This window comes from Rhinoderma darwinii, chromosome 2 (genome assembly GCF_050947455.1).
Source record: "Rhinoderma darwinii isolate aRhiDar2 chromosome 2, aRhiDar2.hap1, whole genome shotgun sequence".
Lineage (NCBI taxonomy): Eukaryota > Metazoa > Chordata > Amphibia > Anura > Rhinodermatidae > Rhinoderma > Rhinoderma darwinii.
The window spans coordinates 26,196,640-26,213,477 of record NC_134688.1 but is presented as its reverse complement, the minus strand read 5'-3'; the positions used below and the strand labels follow the sequence as shown (position 1 = coordinate 26,213,477).

Genomic DNA, 16,838 nt, shown 5'->3' with positions numbered 1-16,838 from the left:
TTGCCTGTGCTAGAAATAATAGATGGAGCTTCATGTCACATTTTTTGCCATTGTTTTAGCCTACGTCAAATTCCTCAAAAATATGTGTACCATGTTGAGGACTATGTGCATGCTACACTAGTGTAGTAAACTGTGCACCGCCAGACAGAAAAAACTGCTCGACCCATACATTTTTTTACTGGTGGTCTATGTATTATCGCATAATTTTTTTATTTTATCCTATTCGGATATATATATTCCTATATGGCAGCCCTATCATTATAATGCTGTGAGACCTTAGGGTTCATACACACAGCAAAGCTGCATGAACAGACCCTGATGCACACGGAAACCCTACAGTTGTCTATTATTGAAGCGTAAGGACTGTATGGTGCCTACATAACATGGCATTTGATGGAAAATGCCATGATTGTTTTTTTCTCAAGGACTCCATATGCATCCATGATAAAAAAAATAATTACAATATCGGCCAATTGCAGGATATGATCATTGTATTACCGATCCGTAATACATGGACCAGTAATATAGGGGTTGGCATGAGTCTTTAGTGTGCGTGTGTGTATGAGAAACTAAGAAATTTGGACTTCCGGGGGGACAGGGATGGATGTGAATGCACTCCCAATGTCACCACTGTACACTAAGGCCCTGTTCACATCACATGAAGGCATACTTGCCAACTTGTAAGAAGGGACTTCAAGGAATTTCTGGAAATCCATGTATGAAGCGACGCATTGTGCACGGTCCACCAAATAGTTTACCTTATGCCCCACCCATTTACATAAGACACGCCCCAAACCTATGCCATTTCAATCCAAAATAAAGCATATGACTTCCATCTTCAGACCAGACCCCAAATACAAACCCCAGACCTGAGCCCCCCAATGTTATCTGCTGCGGCTCCCAGGAGTTAGGTGGACTGCAGGACCCGGGAGAATCCATCGTTTTCCTATTGACCATAGTGTCAGATCTTGCTGTTGTATTCGTGAACACTAGGAGTTGTCACCTAGCTCTTATTATTTGAGGGTACAGCCTGTCAACTCATTCTAAACATCCAACATCAATGAGGCAAAAACACACAATGTGAAGGGAACTAATGGAAGTTTGGCAGGCGCGCCGATGTCCCCCCTGAGTATTAATGTTGGGCTCGATTTCCTTGTCCTTTTGTGACACTGACATCTGCATAACATCCGTGGTGCCAAATCCAGAGATTCAACATCCTCACCGGAATAAACGTTCTCATGTTATTTTCCTGCACTCGGCTCACATTGTCTGGAAGAGTTAATCGAAGGAAAAACAGCAATATGGCATCACTGTGTGTATACGTAAGGCACCCATACACCGTTATTTCTCCTGCATAAACATGTACGCTCGGCTCGGTTGATCGTGCATGTTTATTTCAATGGGGAGATGGGGAATAAGACGCTGCCAGACACCTCCGGCATCTTATATCTGTAGGAACAAAAGATCAGGCATGTTGAAATTCAATGTCCGATTCTTCTTCACTTTGGCATCTGGCGTCAGTGGAGCGTTGGGTGACCGCCATACACATTAGATCGACAGGTTCGGACATGTTTCGTCTTATATGTATGGGCACCTTTATACGCCCGTCCTTGCTTACATGTAGAGCAGATAACGGTTTTAGATTTCACTGCTTTTATATACAGGAAACATCCTATTATCTTATAGGAACAGATCGTTTTCCAATTATCAGACAATCTGGATTATCGGACAGTCCTAGTACATTGTAAGAATAGAAAAAGTATGATACTATTAGTATTTTGTTTTGTTTACTAAAGTGTTTTAATTGGTTCTGACCACTCAGTCTTCTGCGTCTGGTCTTGTGAAGATCCACACTATATAGCAGTTCTATAATGAAAATAAATGCCATATCAGGATACTGGATTATGGAATATTAAATTGACACTAGATTACAGAATATCACATTATGTCTAGATTATGGCTTGTTGGATTATGACACTAGATTAAGAAATATTGAATTATGACTCTAGATTATGGACTGTCGCATTATGACTCTAGATTATGAAATGTTGGATTATGAGTCTAGATTATAGAAATGTTGGATCACTAGATTATGGAATGTCAGATTATGACTTTTAATTGTGGATTATCCAAATAAAGGATTTTCACTGTTTATTAGAAATGAACGAATCTGTGAAAATTAATTTTGCTAGCATTTCACTAATTGGTTCATTTCCTATGCAAGCGTATCACTAGGATATGCCACCAATGTAAAATCAGAGATCTGACTATAATGGCCGCCCATGCGCCTCCATGGAAAAAAAAACGAGATGCCGACAGCAGACGAAGTGGCACTTGTTCTGGCATTGGTATCATAATGCAGAAGCCAACAACTTGCTCAAAGCCCTAGAGTGCGGCTCTATTGATCCATATATATGTGGACAGGGGTTGTATGAGATTAGAAATAAGAGTCTCCTTTTTTTGTTCCACAGACACAGCGCCTTTTTTGCATATGGCTGCGTTGGTATTGCAGCTCAGTCCATTTCCCTATTTTCTAATCTCATGCAACCCCTTTAAGTGGCTAGATATTGACAAATAGGCCAGTATGTGCTGCTGCGATCAGTATGGGCTGCTACGTTCACATTGGGCTGCTACGGTCACATTGGGCTGCTACGTTCACATTGGGCTGCTACGTTCACGGTGGGCTGCTACGTTCACGTTGGGCTGCTACGTTTACGTTGGGCTGCTACGTTCACGTTGGGCTGCTACGTTCACGTTGGGCTGCTAGGTTCACGTTGGGCTGCTACGTTCACGTTGAGCTGCTACGTTCACGTTGGGCTGCTATGATCACTGTGGGCTGCTACGATCACTGTGGGCTGCTACGATCACTGTGGGCTGCTACGATCACTGTGGGCTGCTACGATCACTGTGGGCTGCTACGATCACTGTGGGCTGCTACGATCACTGTGGGCTGCTACGATCACTTGGCTGCTACGATCACTGTGGGCTGCTACGCACACTGTGGGCTGCTACGCACACTATGGGCTGCTACGCTCACTATGGGCTGCTACAATCACTATGGGCTGCTTCGATCAAATCATCATCTACCAAACACAAACAAAGCATGTTGTGTTTTCCGAGCCTTTCTTGTCTATGGCTTTGTTGGTATTGCAGTTCAGTCGATTCCCCTATTTTCTAATCTCATACAACCTAATTAAGGGACTTAATGTTGATAAATGGGCCAGTATGGGCTGCTACGATCACTATGGGCTAGTACGATCACATTGAGCTGCTACGATGACTATGGGCTGCTGCGATGACTATGGGCTGCTGCGATGACTATGGGCTGCTGCGATGACTATGGGCTGCTGCGATGACTATGGGCTGCTGCGATGACTATGGGCTGCTGCGATGACTATGGGCTGCTGCGATGACTATGGGCTGCTGCGATGACTATGGGCTGCTGCGAGGACTATGGGCTGCTGCGAGGACTATGGGCTGCTGCGAGGACTATGGCCTGCTGCGTTCACATTGGGCTGCTGCGTTCACATTGGGCTGCTGCGTTCACATTGGGCTGCTGCGTTCACATTGGGCTGCTGCGTTCACATTGGGCTGCTGCGTTCACATTGGGCTGCTGCGCTCACATTGGGCTGCTGCGTTCACATTGGGCTGCTGCGTTCACATTGGGCTGCTGCGTTCACATTGGGCCGCTACGTTCACATTGGGCCGCTACGATCACTGTGGGCCGCTACGATCACTGTGGGCCGCTACGCTCACTGTGGGCCGCTACGCTCACTATGGGCCGCTACGATCACTATGGGCCGCTTCGATCACATCACCATCTACCAAACACAAACAAAGCATGTTGTGTTTTCCGAGCCTTTCTTGTCTATGGCTTTGTTGGTATTGCAGTTCAGCCGATTCCCCTATTTTCTTATTTCATACAACCTAATTAAGGGACTTAATGTTGATAAATGGGCCAGTATGGGCTGCTACGATCACTATGGGCTAGTACGATCACATTGAGCTGCTGCGATGACTATGGGCTGCTGCGATGACTATGACTATGGGCTGCTGCGATGACTATGACTATGGGCTGCTGCGATGACTGTGACTATGGGCTGCTGCGATGACTATGGGCTGCTGCGATGACTATGGGCTGCTGCGATGACTATGACTATGGGCTGCTGCGATGACTATGACTATGGGCTGCTGCGATGACTATGGGCTGCTACAATCACTATGGGCTGCTGCGATGACTATGGGCTGCTACAATCACTATGGGCTGCTGCGATGACTATGGGCTGCTGCGATGACTATGGGCTGCTACGATGACTATGGGCTGCTACGATGACTATGGGCTGCTACGATGACTATGGGCTGCTGCGATGACTATGGGCTGCTGCGATGACTATGGGCTGCTGCGATGACTATGGGCTGCAACGATGTCTATGGGCTGCTATGATGACTATGGGCTGCTGCGATGACTATGGGCTGCTCCGATGACTATGGGCTGCTGCGATGACTATGGGCTGCTCCGATGACTATGGGCTGCTGCGATGACTATGGGCTGCTGCGATGACTATGGGCTGCTACAATCACTATGGGCTGCTCGATCACTAGGGGCTGCTACAATCACTATGGGCTGCTACGATCACATCAATACCTACCAAACACAAACAAAGCGTGTTGTGTTGTCTGTGCCTCAAAACATTGTCCTAAATGCATGGGAAAAAGGTGTTTTTTAAGTCTTTGATTTATTTTTGTTTTTTTCTCTTGCTAAAGTATTAACGTTGTAATGTAAAACGTTGTAATGTAAAAAAAAAAAAAAGGTTTATTATTTCGGAAAAACCACTGTTCTTGATTACGCAATACAAAACAAATATAAATTTAAGCGCCTTTGTAAGTGCTAAAACAAAAATAACCAATCAGCTCTGCAGTACTCGGCAGATAATTTGTGGGCTGCAAGCTGTGATTTAGTGGGAGGCAAAAGAAGCTCTCTGTAAAAACAACAGCGCACATTAAAATCATTTTCTGCAATATTTATGATTGATGGAAAAAGTAAGAAAGTACTAGTTCAATCTAAATACCACACGAAGCGTCAGATGTTTATTGTCACATTAGGAACATTGATAGACATACGAGAGGAAAACAAATATTATTTGTGGTTACGTATAGTGTGCGGAGATCAAGAATGAGTTGTAGTGAATCCAGTTTCCGTTTGAACTTTTGCATGGAGGCCATATGGGACATTGCTCATGGATGGGTTGGTCTGGATACATAGTATCACAATTGCAATTTCTGTCCACCTGATATTGTCTAAAGGGCCATCTAGACAGGCCAATAATCGGGCAAAAGAGCATTCTTACGAACGCTAATTCCTGATTATTGGATTGTGTGAACCGGGCAGTGATCAGCCGACAGTTAAGGAAACTCTCGTCCATCAGTTGATCACATAATTTATGCAGCCTATAAAATCAGTGTTGTCGGCATCACATCTTGTGTAAACAGGAGATGTGCTGCCAACAATGGTGCAAACTGATGGGGACCGAACAATCGTATTAACAAACGTTCGTCCCCATACAGTATAGCATCGGCCTGCGTAAAAGGGCCTGTTGACATGCGATTCGTCATATCGTCTCATTATGCCCGTATAAACACACTTTAAGTTGAACAATCATTTGTTGACCAATTATTGGCGGATATCTGTTGGAAAATGGTCCGAAATAGTCAAAATGTATCATGTCGGTTGGCATTCCATATAGTCCGGTTGGGAGCAAAGAGATAAGGGGTTCCCTGGGCATTTTATATTGATAGACCTATACTTAGGATAGGTCATTAGTATCAAATCGGAAGGGGTCCAACTCCCTGAACCCCTGCCAATCAGCTGTGAAGGGGCCCGGGAAACGAATGCCACGGCCTCTTCATAGCTTACCAGGCACTTAGCCAGCCACATTCAAGTGAATGGGACTGAGCTGCAATCCCAGGTACGGCCACTATGGATGTGTACAGCGCTGTGCCTGGTAAACATTGAAAAGGCCTGCAGCAGCCCTTTCATCAGCTGATCGGCGGGGTACCTGGAGTCGGACCTCCACCTATCTGATATTAATGATCTATCCTAAGAATAGGCTATAGATTTACAATGTCCAGAGAAACACTTTAAGTTGTCCATGCAGATAAGATAGTTTTTGGCCAAACTATCATTCAGCGGACAGCTATTCCTCCTGATCTACCCATGAGCATACTCTGCCAAGCCTACATATATTTTTTTTCAATAGGAAAACGGAGACCGGCCACTCACTCAAATTTCTGGTAGCGGCTTATCTTCCGGCACAGGAAAGAATTGGGCATTTTGAGACCCAACATGCCCGATCCTCGTTTCCCCTGACATCTGTTGTCAAGGAACATTAGGGAGGCCTATATACACATTTCAGTGGATCCGCCCGACACTAATATTGTATATGGGCAGCTTTACACTGAAAATACATGGCTCGATTCTTGGTTGTATGGGCTGCCTGATCAGGTAAACACAGGACCAGGTATTTTTTCCCTAGTTCTACAAGCTACAATGGAACAGCCTATTGTTGCATCCAATACATCAATCCAGTCCATCTATGATTTCCATTTTGTTGTCTGCACATCAAGAACATGAGTTTCTGAAATGGTACTTTTGCTGACGCGCTAGGGCCCAATCGCTCAATATATGGCACCTATATAATTATATAAACCAGTACTCTACCTCCGGGTTCCTCAAATTTTACAAAAAAGAATTGTGGCAATCCCCATTGCTAGCCAAATTTCTAAGCATTGTTTCTACAGAGCCACCATAAGCCCCCAGGTTCATTATATAGACGGCCACCTCACAGGGGCGTGCGCACAGTCTTGTCATGTGCATGGAGCCGAAGATTGAAGCTGAGTAAAATGGGTTAGCAACTTTAACTGCAGAATGCTTGTAGCAACATCTAGAATCATAAATCCTTATAAACTCCAGTGATTAGATCATGTCTAAAATAATGATTAATTGATTTTCCATCACATCCACCTGACTGCACAATAACGTTATGTAGGGATTCATGACTCTAGGTTCATGGACATGGGCTTTTATGGAGTGTTCATGGTACTGGTCATTTCAGGTTATTTGTGATCGAATGAATAATTAGTAGTGTTGAACTCTTTGATGAATGGTTCCTTAGTACACAGCTAAAGCTGTGTCCAAAAACAGAGGATTAATAAGGTTTTTTAAAAAGCTTTGAGTCCTAATCTTCTTGGGAGATTTGTAGTGGCATGATCACAGTACTGAAATTACCCTTGACCAGTGACATTTTTTGGAAAGTTAGTCATAGTCCATGAAGGACTATGCTCCTTATACCTCTGCATCAGCCTTGTGAACAGCTCAGTTAATCCTGTAACATTAAAATAGTATTCAGAAATTTCCCCCATAGAGGTAAAACATAACCTGCCGGCTGCCTGCAAACCGCCACTAGAGGGAGCTTACTGAATACTGGTTACACATAGAACTCAATAATAAGACAGTATTCAATGAGCTCCCCCTAGTGGTGGCTGCAGGCAGTGAGCATATTATCTTTTGACTCAATATCGTGATGGAGATTCACTTTAAGTCTCATATTTAATGTGTCTGAACCAATTATGAGTCCGAGTAGAATGAGTTGTACTTTCGTTGACTGGGGTTCGGCTTAAATTGCCCCCCCCCCGTGCTTTTTAATAAAGCATAGGTAAACACAGAGATTCCTCTACCTGTGGAGTCTGTAAATAGATACATATTATTTCCTATCAGACTGGGATTGAACGGATCTTAGAAAGGTTTTACCTGAGTAGTTTCATTATGGGCTGTGAGTGTATGATAGAAGAGGCTGCTGTTGTAGTGGGGGGACCAGTGTTTATCAAGGATTAGATACACTTAATTTGTACTTTCCAAACATGAAAGCAGAATACAAAGTAGTAGAGATGATTATCTATGGAAAACATGTCCCCATTACGATTCTCTCCCTGAGCTGCTGTACATTTAAGAGTAGCATAAAGCTTTCTGATAGATGCAAAACAGTGTGTACTCTATAATCACTAAATACAGCAGCGGGGGGAAAGCATTATCTGTCATGGAAAGAGAATTACTTGAGCACATACATCCTATAAAAATGTTGTTGTCCACTGGTTAGTTTAGAATAAGTAATTGGTTGAACATAGTTTAATTTGTATCATTCACCTGTGCAGAATCTGTGTTTGCCTTCTTGCTGTTCCCTTTTAATGTATTCTGCAGGTTGCCTAGCAACCACTTGACCTTCTGTCTGGGTGACCACCAGCTAATTACACACGACGAGTGCCGATCAACGAGACAGATCGGCACTCATTTGGTCCTTTCACAAGGAGCTATAATCAGTAATGTATGGGGACGAGCGATCTTTACTCGGATCTCTCGTCCCCATGCATTATCATCATGTCTGAAGCGCTGGGGGATGTCTTGCCGACAACTATATCATTTATGAAGCCTAAAATATTACGATCAGGCGATGAAGGATCGTTTGCTCATTCATCGCTGATCGTTGCCCTCTTTATACAGGGCAATGATCGGGAGCGAGTGTTCATATGAACGCTCGTTTGCCCGATCATTGGCCCGTTTAAAAGGCCTTAGGATGGTCCCATTCCACCCTCAAGTTTTAGCTGCCTGTCTTCTGAAGTATGTTATTCATTTGTAATCTGATGTTTATTAGACAAATTACCAATTGAGGCCAATTGGACATTATAATAGAGCATAATCCTCTCCGTCCTTTGTCACTTTGTGTCTTCCTTCTAGGACTTTTTCTTTTTTTACTCCTTTGTTTTCTTTCTCATTACATTGTCAGATGAATGTAGTGGTGTAAAAAAAACTGGGGTCATTCCTAAACTTCAGTCTAAGTTATACATGATCGCTCCTGTAAACCACGTGCGAAGTACAACTGGAATAAGATATCATGAGAAGTTTTCCAAGTACGGAAGATCTGGAACAGTGGCAATAGATCTACTGTTTAGAGTCATTCGAAACACGAGGGTCAAAGTGTAAGGTGATCTATGGCCAGTTCATGAGGCAACGTTTCTGATTGATAAGCAAACATACAAAGTATATGAAAATTTGTATACAAACTGCATACATAAATACCTGTACAATGGAGCAAACATGAATGTACAGACGGCAGTGTATTTATCTATAGGTAAGAGGCTCAAAATGCATGTATACCGGAAAACAAAGAGCCCAAAATAAAGTGGAAATGACAATTCACAATGTGACTTAAGTGCCTGTTGTTAATTTGCTTAGCACAGCCTGATAAAGGACCTAAAGTGGCCAAAATGCATTTTAGGAAACAATGAAAACCAGGGAACCTGGTCACGTAAGTCGTTGTCCCAGAATCGAAAGTTATCACCTATCGATAGGATAGGCGATAATTTTCTTTTTTTTTGAATCAAAAAGTTTTTTATTAAGTCCGCAAAACATGCAAAATACATAACACAGTAGTGGAATAGTTTACAGTATAGAAAATAATTTACATACATTTATTTGACTGTATGTTACATTCTCATATATTCACTGTGTTAATATGTAAAATCGAAACAGTACATTCTCTTAGTATACTAATATACATATACAAATACATTATATATAATATTATATGTCAAATTTTTAATACATTTCCTTAAGTACTAGATGGTAAAATTTATCTCAGAGCATACAATACAATTTCTTTTCTCGGATCCTTTTCGTTGTATATTGGGTTTTTATTCAGGAACTGCTCAAACCGGATAAGATTCATTATAGTTTATACTGTTTATGCTTTAAGTATCACTGTGCGGAGCAACTATAGTAAGTAACTAATCTAAACCAGTGTTGACTGTATGAACAGGAAAATTAATATTAGGTAAGTGTGCGTTCAGCAGCTATAATATGAGCTATCTGACCATATACCCCATCTTTTAGTAAATTGTGCATATTTATGGTTTTGATTGGCAACCATTTTTTCATATATGTATGTGGTATTAACTTGGGCTATAACTTCTTGTATATGTGGTTGTGTGGTTTGTTTCCAATGTCTAGTAATGATAAGCTTTGTTGACATAAGGAGATGTGCTATAATATATCTGGAGGAGGAGTCGAATGAATTCAAATCTAGAAATAATAAAGCCATTCTTGGTTTGAGTTGAAAATCGTTTTTCAGGAGTATAGAGATTATCCGGCTGGTTGCACTCCAGAGGGGTTGTATTTTGTTACATTCCCACAAAATATGATATAGGGATCCTTTATATCCGCATAATCTCCAGCAGTTATTGGAGCAGGAAGGAAATATTTTATTTAATCTTGTGGGTGTGTAGTACCATCTCAGGTATGTTTTGAAAACCGCTTCTTGGTGGGTTACACATCTAAAGATTTTATATATATTATTGAGTGCTGATTTCCATTCGATTTCAGATATATTAACTTTCAGCTCCTCCTCCCATTTAACCATGTAGTGGTTTTTAATCAACGAAGATTTGTTCCCAATATCATTGTAGAAAAAGGATATTCCTCTTTTTGCTTTAGTGATCATATTAAACATTGAAACTACATCAAAGCTCTGATTGACATTCGTTGGTCTTTTCAGCTTTAAGAACTTTTCAATACGTGAGAACTTGATGTGGTGGTCTGGAGGTATTTGATATTTTTCGTTTATTTGTGAGAAATCCTGAGCTATGATATCAGCTACCGATATGATATTATTTAATTTCCATTCATCTAATTCTATGCCTGGAATATTATCTTCCAGGAAACTAAGCGGGATCTGGTTATATGGGCACACCATATTATTTTTTGATACTTTCATGTAATTTTTCCACACTTTATCTGAAGTTTGTATAGATATCAAATATGTTTTTTTTAACGGTAACTTCCATATCACAGATATCATTCTGGCCTTTAAGGAGCTATAACCACTTATGTATCTTTCTAATTCCACCCATCTTTTATCAGAGTTGTCATTCCACCAATGGCTAAGTTGGTCTAGAATACATGCGGAATAATAATCTCTCAGGTTAGGGAGTCCTAGACCTCCTGCTCTCCTATGTAGTGTCATTATTTTGTATGCTGTTCTAGATTTTTTCCCATTCCATATAAATTTTTGTAAGTGGCTGTTAAGGTTAGTAAAGAATGAACTAGGAATCGGAATTGGTATTGTCCTAAAAAGATACATTAATTGTGGTAATAACATCATTTTAAAGGTAGCTATTCTTCCGAACCATGAAATTATAGATTTAGAGTAGTCCTGCATTTCGTTTCTTAATTTCATTAACAGATGTGGGAAGTTCTGTTGATATAGTTTTTTTGTTGGACATGTAAGTTTGATGCCCAAGTAGTTGAGTTCTAGAGATTGCCAATCAAGATCATGCCTGGCCCTCAACACAGAAAGAGTTTGTAATCCAATATTTATTGGAAGGATTTGGGATTTGGATCTGTTGATCTTGTAGAAGGAGATATCACTAAAGGTATTGAGCACTTCAAAAATTCTCTTCAAGGATTTCTCCGGGAGGGTATTACATAAAATAATGTCGTCTGCAAACAAGGTTATTTTATGTTCTTTTTTATTAATAGTAATGCCTTGTATCTCCTTGTCAAGTCTAATAAGTTCAGCTAACGGTTCAATAGATAAGATAAAAAAAATTGGGGATAGGGGACATCCCTGCCTGGTACCGTTAGTTATATCAAATTCTTGTGATAGAGTATTGTTGGAGTAGACTTTAGCTGACGGTTGTGAGTATAAGGCTTTAATTGCCGAGTAAATATGACCTTGAATGCCAAACTTTTCTAATACAGAGAAAGCGTAGTTCCAATTAATCCTGTCGAACGCTTTCTCAGCGTCAATTGTAAGAAAGGTTGATGGAATATTATTATATTCACAAAATTGCATAAGAGATATGACCCGTCGAGTGTTATCTGGAGCCTGTCGGCCCGGGATAAAACCTGCTTGGTCATTGATTATTAATGATGGGATAACTAATTTCAGCCTGGAAGCTAATATTTTTGCATATATTTTGACATCCCCGTTCAGGAGAGAAATAGGTCTATAGTTTGAAGTTCTTTCTGTTGACTTCCCTGGTTTAGGGATGGTTACTATTAATGCCGATAGCATTTCTTTTGGGAATGTTGCAGTAGTGGAGGCTTCTTGTAATACCTTGAGTAGTCTGGGTGCTAATATATGTGTAAATTTTTTGTAATAATCGTTCGAAAAACCATCAGGTCCCGGGGCTTTGTGCATTGGAAGGGATTTTATGGCCTTAATAATTTCATTAAGCAATATCGGAGAGTTAAGAGATTGTAAGGATTCTTCTGAGATTTTTGGTAGGTTTATTTGCTTAAGGAATTTGTCTATAAGTACTTGTGTAGGTTGAATTGTCTCTTTATCCTCTTTAAGATTGTATAACTTTTGATAGTAATCTTTGAAGGCGTTGGAAATACCTTTTGGGGACATTATCGTTTCCCCGGTCTTGGGATGTATAATTTTCTGAATTCTAGATTTTTGTGCTTGTTGCTTGATTCTTTTAGCTAATAAAGATCCTGCTTTATTATCTTGTGTATAATAATGCATTTTGGATCTCCTGAGTGTATGTTCGTATTTATGAAGTAATAAATTACGTAGATGAGTCCTTTCCTTTCCCAGTTCTGCCGAAGTGGAAAATGAATGGTTCTGTTTGTTTAGTGTTTCCAAATTTTGTATTTTTGCCATGGAGTTGTTAATTTGTAGCTCTCTCTCCTTTTTTAATCTGCTTCCTATTTTAATGAAGGACCCCCTAATATATGCTTTGTGGGCATTCCATAATGTAAATGGATTAACTTCTGAGATGTCATTAAAAGAGAAGTACTCTTCTATGTCTGAGGCAATATTTTTAGAGTGGATATCATGCGAGATTACATAAGAGTTTGCTCTCCAGATATAGTCATTTGTCTTCGGGAATTGTTCGGATATCGACATTGATATCGGCGCATGGTCAGTCCATTGTATATTTCCTATTTGAGTTTTGGTCACTCTCTCAATTAATAGTTTATCAATCAAGAATAGATCAATTCTTGAGTAGGTCTTATGCCGTGAAGAGTAATAGGAGTAATCTCTTTCTGATGCGTGTTGGATTCTCCATATATCAAAGAGGGAATTTAGTCTTAGGGATTTTTGAAGATCAAGATTTTGGTTTCTAGAGTTAGCTGTCGAATCTAATGAGTGATCTACTATTGAATTGAAGTCTCCACCTATTATCAAGTTCCCTTTCCTAATCTTTTGGGCTTTTTTGACTATTCTGTTTATAAAATGGATCTGTCTTCTGTTAGGGGCATACAAGTTTACTATTGTGTAATCTTGATTATTAATGGTACATACTAAGATAATATATCTACTTAGTGGGTCTATATACTGGTGGTGAATTGTAACCGCCAATGATGATTTAAAGGCAATAAGTACCCCTCTCTTTTTTTGAGGGTATGTTGAATATATCAAAGTAGGGTAGTCCTTATGTTGTAGGTGAGGAATATTATTTTCACTGATATGTGTTTCTTGTAGACAAATTATGTCACTTCCATGCTTTTTAGCTTCTCTCCAAAGGAGGGATCTTTTGAAAGGGGAGTTAATACCCCTAACGTTTAATGATAGTAAATTTATTCCCATTTTTGAGTGGGTAGTGTTTTGGTATTATCGAAGTAGGGCCAGGCATGATCTTAAGGGCAAAGACAGGGGTCTGATATTTCTTTGAACGCACACTTTTACAGGTTTGCAATAAATTACAGTCATTATGTAGATAACTGTCAGTACAAAAACATAACATCCCTACAACAATAACACAGAATAGGATGACTTCCAAGTCATTCGGTATCTTTACACGAACCGATATGTGGGGGAAAATTTTAAGTGGGAACATGTAATACCACATAATACATTATCATCATCAATTCTCAAAAAAAAAGTATTAGATTACCAGTGTAAAGTTAAGTCGGACCAATTCTTTGCCATTCACCATCTATTCTTGCCGGTGATCTTCTGGGAGAGTCCAGTGTAGGTGGTTCTGTAGAGATATTCCATAGCTTCAGTAGGGAATGTCCTTCAGTAACTGTTCTGGCCGTATGAACTGTGCCGTTACGATTTACCAGTATTTTCGTTGGATAACCCCATCTGTATGGAATATTATTTTTCCTCAATAATTCCGTTAGCGGTGCCATTTCTCTCCTTGCTTGTAAAGTGGCAGCTGATAAATCTTGAAACATCTTAAGATGAGAGTATGGTGAGGGTAGAGGCTGATGTATACGTGACGCATACATTAACTTTTCTTTCATTTGAAAAAAAGTAAATCTTGCTAGTACATCACGCGGTATGTTATCAGGTAGACTTTTAGGCTTTGGAACTCTGTGTGCGCGATCAATGCTAAGTTCATATTCAATAGTGTCTGGTAGGATACTCTTTATGAATTTTTGAATGTAATCTCTCAGATTTAGTCCAGCTATCGATTCCGGGATGCCCCTGAATTTTATGTTGTTTCTTCTGTCTCTATCTTCTGAATCTATCAGTTTCGCTTGGATTTTACTGACTTTCTCTTCCATGACTTTATGTGAGTCAACGAGATCATTATGTGCAGCGGCAAATGTCGCCATCTTGTTTTCTATGTGCGAGACTCTCTCTCCTACTTCAGACAATGATTTTTGAAAAGGCTGAACAATATTTGATATGTCATTGTGCAATGTGCTTCGGAGAGCTGACAACATTTCTTTAAGCATGTTTTCTGAGACCACTTTGTTTGAAGTGTGGAAACTTTCAAAAGCGTCTGCTGCATCATTAGCATTAGCTTTATTTAAAGATGTAGGATCGTAGCTTACCTCAGAATCCTTGAGGTGATCGTCCATTTTCTGCTTCTGCTTAGCAGGGCTAGAGGACGGGGAGCAGGGTCCATTCCCTGACCTCTCCGGGCTCGGTAACCGGATCACTGTTGCGTGCTGTTTCAATATCATAGTATCGTCTCTTCCGGGTGTGCCTCGTGGGGACGCTGGCGCCATTTTAGTAATGGAGTACTTCACAGTACTCCTGGTTTGTGCCGTTCGTAGCCCTACACGAGGTGTCTGTATGCCTTCCGATATCTCTCTCGCTCTTGTACCTTTATCCAGCACTGTCTCCTCACCAGCGGTAAGTATCATTGGGGGTTTATCTGTGGGTAACGGAGCTGGACTTCGTGACCTCTCCTCATCGCCATCTTCCGGAGCTCTGTAATCACCTTCTTCCATTATGGATGAGTTCTGATCCGACTTTGTAGCCGATTGCTTAGGGAATCTCTTCCTGCCCATATAGATTTGCGAAATCCCTATCATGGGAATGATTTTTGTCGCTGGCAGGTTCTTTTAGTAGCTAGTGATGATAATCTTTGGCGGAGCTCTTCTTTCAAACGGCCATCAGCATTCACGGCCAGACCACGCCCCCGATAGGCGATAATTTTCATATCACTGATCATGAGAACGAGGTTCTGAATCCCCCGTTCCTTCTCACTGCACCCCCGCAGTGAAGAGGAGCTTTAATGGAGCGGCGTTCGAGCATGTGCCCGCCGCTTTATTCTGTTTCCATGAGACTGACGGAAACACGAACACTATACTCTGCTTTTTTGGCCATTACTATAGACTTTAAATAGAGCGAAAGTGCGCATTCTCGACCACCACTTCAATGTCCTCATCACTGCGGTCAAGCAGTGAGGAGGAACAGGGGATTCAGGACCTCTGTTCTAGCGATCAGTGGGAACTACAGTGATCAGAAAATTATCAACTCTCCTCTGAATAGGTGATAATTGTTGATTTTGGGAATATCCTTTTAAACCCTGATTGGGAATCATTGGCTGAATGAAGCATTGCCGGTGAGATGCAGGATCGGCAGGTTCAGTAACAGGCACTTTACTCATGCTGCATTATGAATGGTTTATGTAACACGAGGGAGAAGGGGGAGTCTATGCTGGGATGGAAGAGTATTGAATGTTATGTCAAGTACTTGGGATATAAGGGTGGAGCATGACTATTATACCAGGAGAAGAGCTGTAGGAATAATTGTGTCATGGATACAGAGAGAGTTCTTTAGGCCACTGACTAGCATAGCCAACCATTGGAAAGAAAACATTGGAGATTAGGTTTAGGATTTGTGGGCACTGTTTATTTAAACACTTTTTTTTGTGGCCTGGAATATGCCTCTTGCCTAAATCTCTTCGAACAGGCACCTAATATATAGTCATTTGTTCTTCATTAGTAGAATGTGCTGAGAATACCATTATACAAACTAGACGGTATCCATGAGTCAGCACACACAGTATGTGCGTCATTACCTTATTCATCGGTACATTGCAAAATGATTCCGAATTCTCAAATAAAATTTGTTTTCTTTATTTCTCCCTCCTAAACAATAAGATACACATTGACTGAGAAATGCTATACGAGCTTTGATGCTATAGTTTAAAGTGACATGGCCCTATTATTCTCTATACAGATCTTCCAGCATATCATCCAGCCAGAACAAGCCAAGTTCCCAAAGTTTGCCGTCTCGAGGGGCTTTCTTTGATGACGATGATGAGGTGAGAGATTCCATTATCACAATTTAGAATATAATATATTAATTGATAAGAACGACTGGTTGACACAGTAAAAGTCTAAAATGACACCGTTTATTTACCAGGGACACATTTATTTTGCAATTACCTGTATTTTTTGGACTATAGGACGCACTGGACCATAAGACACACCCATGATTTGTAGTATAAAAGAGGAGAAAAAAGGTTGTGCCTTTAACTGTACATTTCCTGGATAATACTCAGACAATAGGGTAACACAGTGCCCCAAT

At 40.7% G+C, this 16,838-nt stretch overlaps 1 protein-coding gene across 3 annotated transcripts in view; it reads left to right on the top strand.

Annotated features, from left to right (window-relative positions):
* Positions 1-16,838, top strand: part of MRE11 (MRE11 double strand break repair nuclease) — a 297,684-nt gene that overhangs the window by 238,605 nt on the left and 42,241 nt on the right. For all 3 annotated transcript variants that reach the window (XR_012881284.1, XM_075851486.1, XM_075851485.1), the window contains one exon: positions 16,488-16,572. Coding sequence is in view for 2 of the 3 variants with exons in the window: in XM_075851486.1 (XP_075707601.1) it covers positions 16,488-16,572 (85 nt within the window). In the remaining variant the exon portion in view is untranslated. The remainder of the gene's footprint in view (positions 1-16,487; positions 16,573-16,838) is intronic.